Genomic DNA, 14520 nt, shown 5'->3' on the forward strand with positions numbered 1-14520 from the left:
ATCGAATACGACGACATAAAGTTTAGAGACCCATCCCTTGTCAGGATCACTCCCTGCTCTCTGAAAGAATGTTTCACTGAAGCTGATCTGCTTTCCTGCTGATTACTTGCAGTGGAGAAAAAGGGGACTCTGGCTCCAACAGACCACCAGGAGATCCGCACTCTTCTCAACACCATTGTTCGCAACATCCAGACCAACGATGTCTACGGGCCAATCAACCTGCTGATCAGAGAGAAAAAGCGGCGTCCAGATGTCAAACGGCAGAGGTCTGCCCTCCTCTTCCTCAGTTCCTCTTTGTTCTTTCTTCAGGCATTGGCATTCACTTTGTTTGTCTGCTTTGAAATTATCTTCAGGAGCATCTACAGAGAAATAATGTTTCTTTCACTGGTGGCCTTGGGACGCGAGAACATTGACATAGGTGAGGATACATAGTTTGTTTTACTTGTTGTTTAGTGTTCAAAGTTATATGTATAGGTATTTTCCTGATGTTGGTGAAGGTTCTCTTTCATCCAGGTGACATCTTGAAGTTGGGTCATGGTGACAGGACTTAAACTCTTCTTCCTTGAAACGTTTCGAACGTTTCAAGGAAGAAGAATTGAAGTCCAGTCACCATGACTGTACATGAAGGCATATTTTCCTGATGTCTGCCATTCTTCTCATCACTTTCAGAGGCGTTTGACCGGGAGTACCGGCAGGCCTATGAGCAACTGAGCCCAGAGCAGCTCAAATCTTTGAAGACCATCGATCAGCCGCCTAACCCCAGCGTCCAATGGTGCCTCAAATGTTTTGGCGCCCCCTTTATCTGAACGCAGAGGTGATAACCCACCAGTCAAGAGAAGAGATTTGAAAATAAAACGGTACTTGTGTCTTTGAAGTGACTTCTTTTCTACTCTGTTTCTCTAATTGTTTTTCCTTTTTTTTTTTGGTTTTGAGGTGTTCAGGTAGCCGCCTTCAGCGGGGACTTGGTTAATATTATCTGATGAGTTGAGCTGCTTATTTTGAAAAGTTTGTGTACAGATAGAATCCCAGAAGAGAATGTATGGACCTCCCTTGGTTTGTTTGTGTATTTGAATGTGCGTAGCCACTGGGTTAGCTTGTAGCTTTTGCTTTTGCTTCCTGTTTTGCAAACTGTTGAGAGCACAAACCCAGCTGTGGTTCCAGAGTCAAATAAAAGTTTAATTTAATCGTCCCAACGAGAAATGACCCAATTTCATGACAATAGGAAAAAAAAAATAACAATAGACTATACTAACCTTCAACAAGTAGGAAATGTAAAACCCAGGGCTGACTTTTTTTTTTTTTTAAAGACAGAGTGAATTAACTGTATAGTAAATTTTTGACCTAATCAAAGTGTAAATATAGGTGGTCCTCTTGTGCGTTATCAGTAAAACTGGACTCAAAACATTCCAGATTACCTAAGGTCGAAGCAGCTAAAGCTAAAAAGTCTGCAGCAAGAAGTAAAACCTTTAAAAGAAATCATTGTTAGTGCCACACTACTGAAAATATGTGTTTAAAAAAGAAACAAAACTGGGTGAAGGGCCTAATAACTCGTGCAGTCATCAGTCCACAGTGTGCATTTTAATAGTAAAATACTATAAGCTAACACGCCTTATGGATAAAACATGTACTTGGGCTATGCTTTCTCCTAGCATTGGAAATACCATTGAGGTGTTTTAAAGTAGAACTACAACACGTAGACTTTTTTGAGGTTAACTGTGTGTCTTTGGATGCTAATGCTAGAAACTAGAGCTTTTCAGTGCTAAGGGCTTTGTTCAGTTCTACTGTGAAGAAAGCATAACTCTTGACGTGACATTCCACTGAATGCTCGAGCGTTCAGACTCAGAAAATGCTGTGGAGAACTTTTGGGACTTGGATAGAAATAGTTTTTGTAGATTTGGGAATGTGTCTTGTACAGATGAGATGATGTATAAAATACCTTTTGCACTGCATTGATTTAAAAAAAAAAAAACTTCACAGAGAGGTGAGGATGACACCACATCTGATCATTAACAAACTTTTTTTTCTCCTCCAAAACAAAAAAAGAATTACAATTATTTATTTTTGTATTATTGAATTTGGATTGCAAATGTTGTACTAACGTGGAATTTTAATGGCTAATGTCCCAATTTTCCCCTTTTATTCTGTCTTAGGGGATTCCATCCTGTACTGACTTTGTAAATTTGATCTCAGTTGTACAGAAGACTTTTTTTTTTTTTAAAGAATAGATGAAATAATCTCTTGCCGTCCTGTGGAAAGGAAATGAATGTCATTACTGAAGTGTTCTGCAATAAAAGTTTGTAAACTGATTTAAAAAAGTGTTTTTCTTTTTCATTTCATAGGTAAAACTGAGGTTTTATTGCAGACAAGACTGTTTGAATAGTTTATTACATCATAGAAAATCATACTTTTTGTGTTTCATTGAGTTATAGTTGAAACAATGCAATTATTATTACAGTTTCTATAGTTCTTACATTGATGAAAGTCTTCCGGGAATTCCCGGAAATCCGGGTTTTTGAGCAAACCGAACGTACTTTCCGGGAAATAAAGACCTGATCTTTACGGACAAATCGCTTTCCAGATGAAAAAATGGTCTGAAATCGGCGAATTTTAGCTTTATTTTCTATATTTCTCCGCGGATCGCTTCCTCTATGGTCGTGGCCATCTCTCGTCTTCCCGGCCTAATTGACCAATGACGGGACGTTTTAGTTGCTTTCGGATGCGTCGACGGGTCTGATTGGCTCTGTCTGCACCACGTGGTCAGCGTGACTTGCTTCCCTAGAGACCAAAACTGGCTGACCCACGCTAAATTTTCACAAACAAATCTGAAGAGTTTGCGATCAAATTTGTGTTAAAATAATGGCAGGCATCGTCATTATTGAGCGTGGTCACGACCTCAGTTGTGAGAAGACGATAAAAAACAAATTGAAGTGGTCTTGGCTGGAAGAAAAATATTTTTAAGGTAGTGTAGGTCAAATACTTTTTTGTGTAAAATAATCTCAAAACCAAATTCAGAAATAATTTCAGTTTTATTTTTGAGTTTCAGTTTTTATTTTGAATACATTTCTCTATCTAATTTATTTGTATTTCCTAATTACCATGATTTAGTTCAGTATAGTTGACATTAATTATAAGTATTTGATGGTTTGGACCCGCACTCCCTTAAAAAATAATGTTTACAATGTTTAATTTAGTTTGTATGTTTGTTTTGATATTTCCCAGATTATTTAGTATTGGTGTTAAAGAATTGATGTATTATGTTATAGAATTATAGTTTAAAGCAGATCCCATATTTTGATGTAATTATAGTTTGAGAAAACAGTGCAAGTGGATGTTGTACATCAGTCATTTCTAAAGCAGAAATAATGTATAAATAACTGAGGTATTTTCATAGAATATCATAGTTACTGGTGTTCTTTTTGCCATTTGGGGCTTTGATGTTACTATATTTTAGCAATTGTATCTTTTGCAGATTTTAGGAAAAGCTTAGATTGTAGGATTGTTATACTTTGAGCAATGATCCAAATTCTTTTTTAGGACCAGCAAGTCCTTAATGTTAAGTCAAACTAGGGGTTTGAATGACAAATCATGATGCTCCAATTAGTCTTAGTTTCTTGATTAAGAAGTGAATAACGAGCTGCCAGAATGCACCAGAATGCATCTAAGACTATGTATTTTTCAAAAATTTCTCTCTGCGCCGCCATATCGCTCAAAGAAAAGTTCAGGGATTTTTTCCTTGCCTGACTTTCATCACTGTTCTTAAAAAAATGTGAAATTCAACAAACTAGTTGTAATTGTCTTATAGTATAACTTAGAACTATGAAGAAATCACTTTAAATGATCTAAATTGAGGTACTGAATGCTAGGGTAAATGCCCACTAAAAAGCATGCAAGTTAGTTTAGTGTGGATAGCACTGAATTTAAAGATAACAGAATTATAAAAACCACAAAACTAAAACTTTAAAGACCCACTCTGACCATTTTTGATATATTTTAAAAGCCCGGCGGTCCTATAATTATGATGCCGTTTTTAGCCAAAATCAAAAACCTGTCATTGTCAAGGACTGTTTCTGCAGAGCGGCAGGAGTTCGTCGGAAATTTGCCATTGGCCGGGACCATTGGTGCAGAGCAACCCCGCCCCCTTTCCTGTCACCCATCTGTTTATGTGCTGAAGTGACAGCGAGGAGGGAAGGGCTTTTATCAGCTCTCTGCTGCTGATGAAGCAGCCGGTGTGTACAGGTGATCTTAATTAAGTGCCCCTCTGCCTGTCGCATTAGCTTAGTAAAAAAAAAAAAAAAAACGCACGAGGAAGCAGTGTGGAGTTACATCATCAAAAGAGCCAGGAGGAAGAGATGCCGCCAAAACGGACGAAGGCTGCTGCTAGCTTCCACAACAAAGAGGTGCTGGGGCGGGAGATTCGTCGGAACAGACTCGCCCTTTTTATTCAGCAGTTTGAGAAAGAAGGTCGGTAGGCGCGTTTGGAAAAAAAATATTAAGTACGGTATTCGGCGTAAAGGCAAGTTTTAAAATGGCACATTTGCCTACTAACAGCACAGGAACGGCTAAAGGACCTCGAGGCTAAAATGGAGAACTTGCTAACTACAGTGGACAAGGTTTTTAAGGTGGAACTGATGAAGATGCCTCCTTCTCTCAAGAATACTTTAATGGGCGACATTTTGAATGGTAAGAACTTAAAGTTTTATGACAATTAATATTTAAAGAAAATAAAACATTTTTTGTGCTCTTTTGTGGTAGAGAGTGAAGTTTCCGCTAGTGAAGTGTCTATAGCTATGAAGGTGAGTTTCTATATTAGCCCTTAACTTTTCTTTTTTTCTTTTCTTCTAATCTTTAAACGTTTGCATTTACAGAGCGAGTCCCGGGAGATGTCCCAAACTCTCAGGAGAATCCCCAGTAGAAGAGGTTTCCTTTGGCTACATCTAAACTCTGCTAAAGTTTAAGGCTATGTCCGAATTCCTACCTTAACCCCTAGAGTGCACTATATAGCGTGTTCGCCATTTTGTAGTTCTGTCTGAATCTACTATTCCCAAATTAAGTGCCCTAGAAATTTCCCAGAAGTCTGTGAAAAACCAGTGTGCATGGATGCTCACTAGATCGGCAAATATAGACCACAATGCATTGCGTCTCAACAAATTTAGCCCCTAAAGATGTATTTAAATGAATCTTTGTAATATAACAATCGTTTTCATCTTTAGAAAACAGTGGACTCATAAACAATTCTCGCAAAACACTCATATTAACTAGATTTTAACTTTGTGAAATCAATTTTAAATTGAGTATGGTTTCTGAAATGCTTTTAAAATTCAGGGTACTATATAGTGCCACACTATAGTTTTAGTTTTAGGGGTTAGGGTAGGAATTCGGCCACAACTTAAGACATATTTATAACCTTAAACTCACTTTGTTTGTTACCTATTATTATATATGTTTTTTTTTATTTATTTATAGTTGGGGCAACCAATTCCCCTGTTGCAGCAACATCAGCCCAGAATTTATCTTTAAAAACCCCAAAGGTATCAGAAAACTGAAGTCTAACTTTTGAGCAGTTCGGTATACAGGTGACGTATTCCCATTTTCTTGCCTTTCAGGTAGCTGACGTGCCAGCGAGGAGCAGGACACTTGTTGGCAGTAGCAGCACTGGAAACCTTGTGTAAGAAACTAAAATAAAATTGTGAGTGAACAATTGTTTTACACACTTTCTTTTCGTTTAAATTTCAAAGGAGGTCCGCTACAGCAGCCAAAAGAGGCCAAGCCCGCTCAAGGTGTCGCAAGATGACGGATCTGCCGATTCCAAACCAGAATGTGTATAAGCTCAGGTGTGTGGAGCTGCTGTGCAGACGCATTTACGGCTTACTTGAAGCTGATGAAGACGTGTCGTCATAGGTCTGTCATGTCCGCTGGTGAGCTGCCCTGTTCAATGTCAAGATCTGCTGCACACGTCACTGTGACAACAGGACGAGGAGAGGTATCAGAGATAAAATAAATGGCACCTTTTGTTTTTGTTTTAAAGTCCCACTCTGATGAAAATTCTGTTTTAACATGTTCTCGTGGCATTTTTTCTGATTTAAGATGTGCATTAAGGAAATTAAGCTAAAATTTGCATTTCATAAATTGGAGCTGACAGGAACATGACATTTGAAGAAAGACGTTATTTGTGACATAGAAAACACGCTACAATGAGGGGAAAGGGGGCGGTGTTGCTCCATGGCAACAGCCCCACCAAAACCCCAAAGGCAAAATTTGAGACTGAAACTGAGTGAGTTAGCTGTCAGAATAGTGAACATTTAGGCTGATCTTGTAGTCTATTCCAAGTCAATGGTAGCATTAGACTTTGCACTATTTCCATGTTTTCTAGCAGGACCACCGATGTTTTGGTTTTTGGAGGATGACCCGTTGACTTTACGCATGCCTAGGAAAAGAAACAAACCAGGACAGCATCTCTAGCCTACAACTCATTGCAAAAGATTTTAATGTCAATGAGCTTTTTTATTTATTTTTAACCCTGGTTAAACAGAGTAGAAAATGACATTTCAGACTTAAACTGACCAGTCTAAGAAGATCTCTGCTAAATTGGCTCTATTTTTTTAGAAAGGAAGACAAGTCACACTGGATGATCTCAGCTTTTTTATTTTGTTTGTAGACTGTCAGCTTTTCTGAAGAGACGAAGGATAAAATTAACTGGGACCTGCTGGACGACGTTGCATGGTGTCAGATTCAGAAACTTGCGGTAACAAAAAGCTAATTTTTCATTCACAATTTAAAAAAAGAAAATGTATATGCTTGTTCAGTGCATTAGGTTTCCTTTTTAAAATCTGTTTTTAGGGTCTGATGGAGTATCTCTCACAGCAAAATGGCTGTCAGCGATAAGCGGAGCCGATCTGAGCATCCACTGATCTGTTTCATTGACGGTTGTATTTGTCAGTTGTAGTTATTTGTGTTTTAATGTGTCAAATTACTTAATAAAACTTTGAAATGTGTTGTGCTTTGTCTCAATTCTTGTCTGATATAAACTTGTGTGATCTGGTTTATTTTTTTTTGTTTTCCAAGTCCAGATCCAATGTCTTGTTTTTTAATGTGAGCTGCACGTTGATGTTTGGGCAGGAATGAAGCTTACAAATGTTCAAATCAGGTGCTTTTATATAATCAAAAGTGCCAGTGTTGTCTGTCGGCTGTTACTCTGAAGCAGGAGGAGAGGGCTGCTGCTGAAGGAGAGGCTGCATCTCCAGGGGGGGCCGAGTAAGTGCAGGCTTTGGCGACGCAGGCGGGCTGCTCCTTCCAGCAGAGGCTTCAAACCGGCTGGGTGACGGGGCCAAGCGAGGGTAGAAGGGCCCGACCAACCAGTTGAGCGGCGTGTTGTTGACCAGGTAATCCATGATGCCATCGAGGGAATCTTTCATTCGGCTCATCTGGACTTTGCTGCTGGCTAACACGGTGTCCGGCAGGTCTCCCAGCGCTGCTGCTTTGCTGAAGCTGTTGTAGACCTGCGCAGCTGAGTGGGTGAGGGACAGCGCCTCCTGCTGGATGTGGTTGGGGAGACCCTGCATGCTGGAAACGATGACCAGGCATGTGGTCTGAAGCTGTTGGGTGAGGGAGCGTGCCAGAGCCAAAGTGCGGGACTCGATCATCTAGTAGGAGACGACAAACATGGTTTTGGAGTTGTGCTATGACTAAATGAACCCTTGCTTCTCCGTTTGCCTCTTACCTCCGCCTGGTGACCGTTCTCCTGGACCGACTCGCGCGCCTTCCACGGCATCAAAGAGTTTAGCTTGTTTGCTCCGTCGATGTTCGTTCTGCTGAGTTTAATCTAAAACAGAAACCAGGAGGACTTTCAGCACCGAAGTGTGAGGTTAGAGGCTGAAATGGTTTCACCAAAAAGAGATGCTCTTCATCCAGACTCACCAGGTCAGCAGTGGAGTTGAGCTCAGAAATGAACCTCATGCTCTTCTGCCTGCCGTGCTGAATTCTGGCGACCGCTCGTGTGTACGCTCGCTTCCGGAGCTTGGTAGAGAGGCAGCCCAGGCGGACGTAGTAGCTTCGCTTGTCACCATCAGAGCCAACAGCTGTTGCCTCCAGCTCTGTCAAAAGGCAGGAAAGCAGCTATCTTAAAGACTCACTAAGATGAAGATTTTTTGTTTTTTTGTTGGAGGACATGTATTTAAAAAAAAACCGTAGGCGTTAAATTTTCCCAGCGTATTTTCGATGGCACAAATATGCCCTTTTTCAAACTGAAATTATTGTCTGCACCTGATTCAATGACTTTCATCAGAGTGGGTCTTTAAAATCGGACTCAGAATTTTTTTCGATCGTAAAACCCACAAGATTAAAGAAGTGGAAGGGTTTTTTTGGTGTAGCTTGAAGCTTTTAAGTATATAATTCAATCTTCAAATATGTGTTGTGCAGAATTCTATGATCACACTAATAACTGCTTCTAGAAAGCTGTATGTGTGACAGAAATAAGGCGATATCTTATAATATTCTAGATTATGGTTTTTTTTGGAAAGCTGAGCAAAATATATAAACAGGCGGCTTGTTTCTTGTAACATCTAGAAGCAAATGAGCTCACCACCCTTAACATTTTTGGTTTTAGGGGGAAAAATAAAGCAAAAACTGAAGTTTTTTTTGTGGCTCTCACCTATTTCTTCTTCAGTGACAGGCAGATAATGCTCCACCAGATTCTCGGATGTGCTGAGGGCGGTGTCCACTCCGCTGCTGACCAGCTGCATCACTCTGCTCTCCAGCATCGTATTCACGCCGCCACTGACGACCGCCTTGGTCTTCTCCACGCTGTCCTGCACAGCGCCCCGAGTCTTCTGCACGACGCCGCTCAGAGTCCCGGAGACCGAGTCCTTGGCGCCCGACACTCTACCGGTCACGGCATCTTTAGCAGAGGTTACCACACCCTTGGCACTGGAAACAACCTGAATGATTGCAGCAATAATGAGGAGGGGTTTTAGGCCGTTGTGTAAGACTGAACACAGTTCACAGTGTTGTGCAAATTGGCTCGTACTTGCTCAGAAGGCTGGCGAAGAATTGGCAGGGTTTTTTCAATTCGGTCCAGACCTTTACACGCCAGGTCATTGGCAATGGTGACTGTAGATGGAAACAATTACACTGAGACATACTTGTGCAACATTTGCTCATTAGTCATAACTAGGTGAAAGATCCATATGAGTAAGAGCTAACAGTTTCTCCTTAACTTTCAAGATGCCTACTATGTGAATTACCCCCCTATTTAAGTGTAACCATCGTAAGCTCTGAAAGCATGCGAGCATAGGATTACGAAAAGGTCAAATTTGCTCACGCTGGGGCTCCAGCTTGTCCATGATGGGCGAGGCGGTTGTGAGGGCCACAGAGGTGATGGTGCGGACTCCCTGCTCCGCGGCCTCACACACTGTCCGGATGTAAGGGTGGTTGTCTTTGGTGCTGGAATACACGCTGAACACCAGCCTGTAGGTGGAAGTGACCAGAGGGAGGCTGCTCACCCTCTCCACCACACTCTGCACACAGAAACACAAGAGTTACACCTGCTTTGTTAATATCCACCTTTTAAGAGCATCCATAGAATCATAGGTGGAATAGAATTTTAATGAAAACATATTGGAATATTCTAGAATAAAGAACTAAATCACATAATTTTGTATTTAAAAAAAATGGAGTGGTAGTGGTGAAATACTGTCCTTTTAACTTTAACAGGTTATCAAAACATAAGTTAGGAAAAAACTATGCTCACCTGGTTTGGAATAACTTCAGCGTTCACCATTTCTGCTCAAAAACCTTGAAAAGAACGAAATATAAGTTTTAAAAACAAAAAAAAGCAGTGAGAAAAGTGACGCTAGTAGTTTCGTAATGCGAACGTCTGTCAATAATAGAGACCAAAGTAAAAGTTTAAGCTGTTTCAAAAACACGTTAACGAGGTTATGAGTAAAAAAAAGAAATCTTACCAAAGAGGTAAAAGCGTAAAATCAAAACTAAAATGAGTTTTTAACTCCGCGAACTGATAAAATATGAGGGTGTCGGCAGCTGTTTATATACACGTTAAATCTCGCGAGATTTGAGCAGCGACATGATGTCAGCCTCACCAACTTATCTGGTGCAAAGGTGAGCGGAACAAAAGTTCATCCGGGGGTTTTCCGCGAAGTAAAGGTTTACATCAGAAAAATGATTTAACAGATTTTTCGAAACTTTTCTTGAGACAATACGCGATATTTTCATTAAACAGGTTGTTAAAATGTAACAACATTAACATAGTGATATTATTACTTGGTCGACTTTTTATATTTCTTGTAAAATAGACATATTTTATAAGAAAACTAATGGATTAAAGTGCAAATGTTTAGAACTGGTCTATTTCAAGCAATCAAAACAAAATGCTTAAGAAGACGAACAAAAGAAATAGACATCTATATGTACAAGATATATAAAAGTATACAAAAAGTAGGATACATTGTCATGAGTTGATTGGAAAATGCATAAACATTCACTTAAATCCACATATACATAAATCATTTAATTATAATTATTTTGAATCATAAATAAACATGTTAGCATTTATAGATTCACAAACCCATTTTTGTCAAAAGGAGATTAATTCTTTGAAAAGGAGTGGGAGGAAATGAATTTATATAATCTTACCCCTTCGCTTTTTCCCCCCATTTTTACATAATTATCATTAAGTTGGACTTAGATTTGGACTTATTTACACATTTCTGCACACAGCCTTGAATAATTAGAGAATATCTGAACTTGGACATCAGGAGGGTTTGGCACTGAACTGTCTTAACACCTCAAGTCCTAAAATTCTTGTGTAATTAGCTGCAAGTAAAGAGAGGCTTGTAAAATAATGAGTTTTGGAGGCCGGAAGTCTTAATTTTCCATCGGATTCTAAATGGAAAGTACCCTAAACAACTTTTACCATCAAGGTGTGCTTGTTCTAATTAAACATTTAAATAATTGCGGATTTTAACTTTACAAATTCTTAATCCAAAACTGCTTCAAACACGTATGGTAAATCCATTAAAGTTGTTTTGCTGTATAACATCACCCGAAATGTCTTGAAAACGGACAAAAAAAACATGGAAAACATTGCATTTGGTCCTTTTAAATGTAACTTTGGCCTATGATAGACAGCAAACCAAGTTTATAGTAAGTTCTGCTTTTAAAGGAAATCCTGTCCACATGCTAAATTTCCAAATCCTAAAACAGACATGCTGTTTTAAAAGCCTCAGCTGCTCCACGCTGCTTCAGAAAAGCAAGCCTGGGCTTGCCAGAAGTTGGCCTCTGGTTCTAATCTTCAAGCCTTTATTGTTTTTGTGTGTCAGCGCCTGTTTTTTTCTCTTTTTGTTTGGTTTTAGTAGCTGTTTTTGGAAATTGTGAATGAAGTGCTAATCCAGCTTCTTTTTGTGCTCCGCATTATAAGGTCGTCTGAGGAAACGTGGGCTTTAGATGAGCTTTTCTAACGGGCTGACACATTAGGTTTCTGGAACTTTCCGTGGCCCGATCCATCAATGTTTATGTGACCCTGATCAGCCTCTTATGAAAATGCTGAGAGCAGTAAAGCACAGATGCTGAGGTTCTGTTAGAACAAAGACTAAGTTTTCAGCTGGTTCTGATTAAGGTCCACTCTGGATCTCCACGTTGTCCTGGACATTGATCAGATGAAGTTTTATTGTACACGTCACGTTCTGTTAACCGCTTTGATCAGGTTGATGTGAATCAAAGAGCAGCTGGATGACAAGACGCATCCTTCTGAGTCATACCTCATAAAGATCACTTGATAAAGTCTTGAACGAAGTGAAACCAAGTCAAAGGTTTAGCAGTATTTCAATAAAGTACCAGGAAAAAATATTTTACAAATTATGCTAGTTCAAATAATTTTACTTTGATTTTTCAACAGCAGGAATTCGAATTTAAGATTTTTCATGGAAAACCAATTTAGATCCTGGATCTGAACTGTGCGTCCCGTTTTTTCTGTCAGATTATTACAGATTTAGTTGTTGATATTCATTGTCTGCCCTGAAATCTTCAAAGGTTGCTTTAACAAGCTGCAGCCAAGACATTCAAGCTTTTTATGTCCACTAAAGTCATGGCTAAAGTACACCCAGACGTCTCCTTTAAGTTCAGTTTTTGGTTCAAATCTGATTGCTAAGCAGTTGTTTCAGATTTTCTTTACACCTCAAACTCATCTTCGTTCTTGTGGCTATTTCTTTTTAACCCTGGAGACACCACTGGATCAGATTTTTGTTTCTTTGCTTGTTATTTTTGTTATTAAAATTGTATTGATTTATTTTTATTTTCATTCTTCCTGGATTCTTGCTGGATTAACCCTTGTGCTATCTTAGATGACCCCACCCTTACATTGACGTGTTCTCCCTACCATGACAAAGGTGGATAAAGGTGGAAAGATTTCATGTAATCCATGGACACCAGTGAAGATCACGAATCATTGAAGAAAAAAGGTTCAGAGCACTGTCTAGTGGGTCTAGATCAGTGGTCCCCAACCCCCGAGCCGCAGTCCGGTACCGGTCCGTGGGTCATTTGGTACCGGGCCGCACAGAAAAAATAAAATAACTTGCATTACTTCCGTTTTATTTATTTTGAAATCTGAAAGATGTTTCCTTTTGAAAAATTACCAGATTCTCTGTTTCATCAGTCTATGTTACTCTTGACGTAGGCCAATTCACTATTCTTGGTCACGTGATACGATACCGCTAAAACAAAACCCAGGAGCTTGCAAAATTAATAACAAAAACAAACGTCTTTGGAAAGTTTCGTTGCCAAGGGGAAAAGGCCCAGCCAGGAGACAGAAGAGGAGCCTTCCACTTCCAAAAAATAAAAATAAAGCTACATTTAATAGACAGTATCAGGAGTCCTACTTAAAATACGGATTTACCAATGGGAGATTCCCAAGCACCATTCAGGATTGTGGTAAGTTGGATTTTCCATGCACTTATTTTGAAGGCATGTTTAAATGTTATAACAATAGTGACCAGAGTGTTGCGGGCAAAGAGGACGTTGCTCATGTCATAATTTGTGTTTATTGTTTAGAAAATACCACAGTTTTCATGCAAGTCATATTATTTTGTTGTACTGTAGTGTCGGTCACATTCCACAGGCTGCAGGGGTTACTGTGGGAGCTGGCATCACAGGGCATTAAATCAATCCCCTTTGGCTGCTTTGGTCAAAATAGGGTTGAGCACGGGTGTTTCTTTTTGCCTACGGGTCCTTTCATCTGGCAATTATGTTGTTTCCCCCTTAGTCATTTCTTCCTGCTGTGTTTACTTCTTTTTAGCACCATGAGTGTGGGAAGGGGAGAGGATGATGACACCTGTGCGATGTACAATGTTTAAGCGTGTCAAAATAAAAGTACAGAGTACGTCTTATCATGTGTCTCTGCCTTTATTGCAGCGTTGCTGCAGCGTGTGTCCGCCACATATAACATACCAGCCCGTGAGAATTTTGGCAGACTTTAAACTGGTCCGTGGCGCAATCAAGGTTGGGGAACGCTGGTCTAGATGACCCAACGTTAAAGTGCCTAGGTTAGCACAAGGGTTACTCGCTGCTACTCAAAATGGACGAACCAAAAAAGTCAAATTACCTTTAAACATTTTTTTCCCTGTTGATTTTCTTACATATAGTCAACAGTTTACCAGTCATTATATGCAAGTGTGGCCATTTTTATTTTCCCATTACAGATTTAGTAAAGTCAGGTGAAAAGCAAGTCCTCCTCTGTGATGACGGGTTTAGTTCAGAAACCAAAAGTAACTGAAAACTTTTAACAAACGTAAAATAAAAAATGTTACAGTTTGAATCTCTTAACCTAATTCAACAATCTACAACGCCTCGTAGACATTGGACAACATTTATTGCTGTTGTTAATTCTTGAAAGTGTATTTTTATTGTTTAATGGAGTTATAGTAACACGTTATCTTTGCCTTTATGGGATCAATAAAGTTCTATTCTGTTCTGTTCCATCAGTTTTAATAAATCAATGCTAAGTAACAGTTATTAACCAGACTTGCAAACCAAGTTAAAGTTCTACATTAACATGACATCATTTTAAATGTATTTTTCTGATATTTTACAGCAGTAAACATTTTCATGTAAAACCTATTTTCTTACAGACATTTAGACCAGTTTTCTGTATTTACAGGTTTATTAAAAGCTCTGACGGTTTTAAAACCCGGGTTCTGCTGGTGCGTCCATCGAAACGAGCGTTGATCTTGGAGTCCTACAGCCTAATCCTGCATAACCAGCAGAGGAAAGACTGTCAGCAACGTTCACAACCGTCCCCTAAAAGTTCCTGTCACATTCAGAAGCCCAAGATGGAACAGAAAGATTGTTAGTAAACTCAACACTCAATGAGGAAAATAGTAGATTACCGCTTTGTTATGGATGATGCGCCGTTTGTGAGGGATCAATAACAAACGCTTTCCTTGTGATTGTAGGACACATAATCATTTACATGTATTACTTTTAACATATTTGAGACCGATGGGAAAATGTTTT

The 14520-nt window shown here is 39.4% G+C and overlaps 3 protein-coding genes across 10 annotated transcripts in view; 2 read left to right on the plus strand and 1 right to left on the minus strand.

Annotated features, from left to right (window-relative positions):
- Positions 1-2315, plus strand: part of dennd4c (DENN/MADD domain containing 4C) — a 48345-nt gene extending 46030 nt beyond the window's left edge. For all 8 annotated transcript variants that reach the window (XM_078936370.1, XM_020711607.3, XM_078936372.1 and 5 more), the window contains 3 exons: positions 113-266; positions 354-418; positions 670-2315. In XM_078936370.1, the coding sequence (XP_078792496.1) occupies positions 113-266; positions 354-418; positions 670-806 (356 nt within the window). In that variant the 3' untranslated portion in view covers positions 807-2315. The remainder of the gene's footprint in view (positions 1-112; positions 267-353; positions 419-669) is intronic.
- A 1926-nt stretch (positions 2316-4241) lies between these two features.
- On the plus strand, positions 4242-6992 carry cdca9 (cell division cycle associated 9). The gene is made up of 10 exons (XM_004079677.5): positions 4242-4461; positions 4549-4680; positions 4753-4793; positions 4866-4917; positions 5464-5528; positions 5604-5665; positions 5736-5831; positions 5899-5980; positions 6656-6742; positions 6838-6992. The coding sequence occupies exons 1-10, from the start codon at positions 4350-4352 to the stop codon at positions 6880-6882; spliced, it is 774 nt and encodes a 257-aa protein (XP_004079725.1). The 5' UTR covers positions 4242-4349; the 3' UTR covers positions 6883-6992.
- On the minus strand, positions 6627-10094 carry plin2 (perilipin 2). Its single transcript, XM_011487384.4, has 8 exons — positions 9957-10094; positions 9746-9789; positions 9317-9512; positions 9023-9105; positions 8648-8933; positions 7915-8090; positions 7718-7819; positions 6627-7640 (listed from the first exon to the last, which is right to left on the minus strand). The coding sequence occupies exons 2-8, from the start codon at positions 9773-9775 to the stop codon at positions 7188-7190; spliced, it is 1326 nt and encodes a 441-aa protein (XP_011485686.1). The 5' UTR covers positions 9776-9789; positions 9957-10094; the 3' UTR covers positions 6627-7187.
- Positions 10095-14520: the final 4426 nt, after the last annotated feature.

Source organism: Oryzias latipes, chromosome 18, assembly GCF_053564925.1.
Source record: "Oryzias latipes strain Hd-rR chromosome 18, Olatipes_Hd-rR_3.1".
NCBI classification, from domain to species: Eukaryota; Metazoa; Chordata; class Actinopteri; order Beloniformes; family Adrianichthyidae; genus Oryzias; species Oryzias latipes.

Excerpts from the sequence above, each read along its gene's own strand:
- cdca9 (XM_004079677.5), top strand. The coding sequence starts at position 4,350 with ATGCCGCCAAAACGGACGAAGGCTGCTGCTAGCTTCCACAACAAAGAG. Across the intron at positions 4,462-4,548 it reads TCAGCAGTTTGAGAAAGAAG|CACAGGAACGGCTAAAGGAC; the intron begins GTCGGTAGGCGC and ends GCCTACTAACAG. Across the intron at positions 4,794-4,865 it reads AAGTGTCTATAGCTATGAAG|AGCGAGTCCCGGGAGATGTC; the intron begins GTGAGTTTCTAT and ends TTGCATTTACAG.
- plin2 (XM_011487384.4), bottom strand. The coding sequence starts at position 9,775 with ATGGTGAACGCTGAAGTTATTCCAAACCAG. Across the intron at positions 8,934-9,022 it reads TTCGCCAGCCTTCTGAGCAA|GTTGTTTCCAGTGCCAAGGG; the intron begins GTACGAGCCAAT and ends GCAATCATTCAG. Across the intron at positions 7,820-7,914 it reads TCAACTCCACTGCTGACCTG|ATTAAACTCAGCAGAACGAA; the intron begins GTGAGTCTGGAT and ends TTTCTGTTTTAG.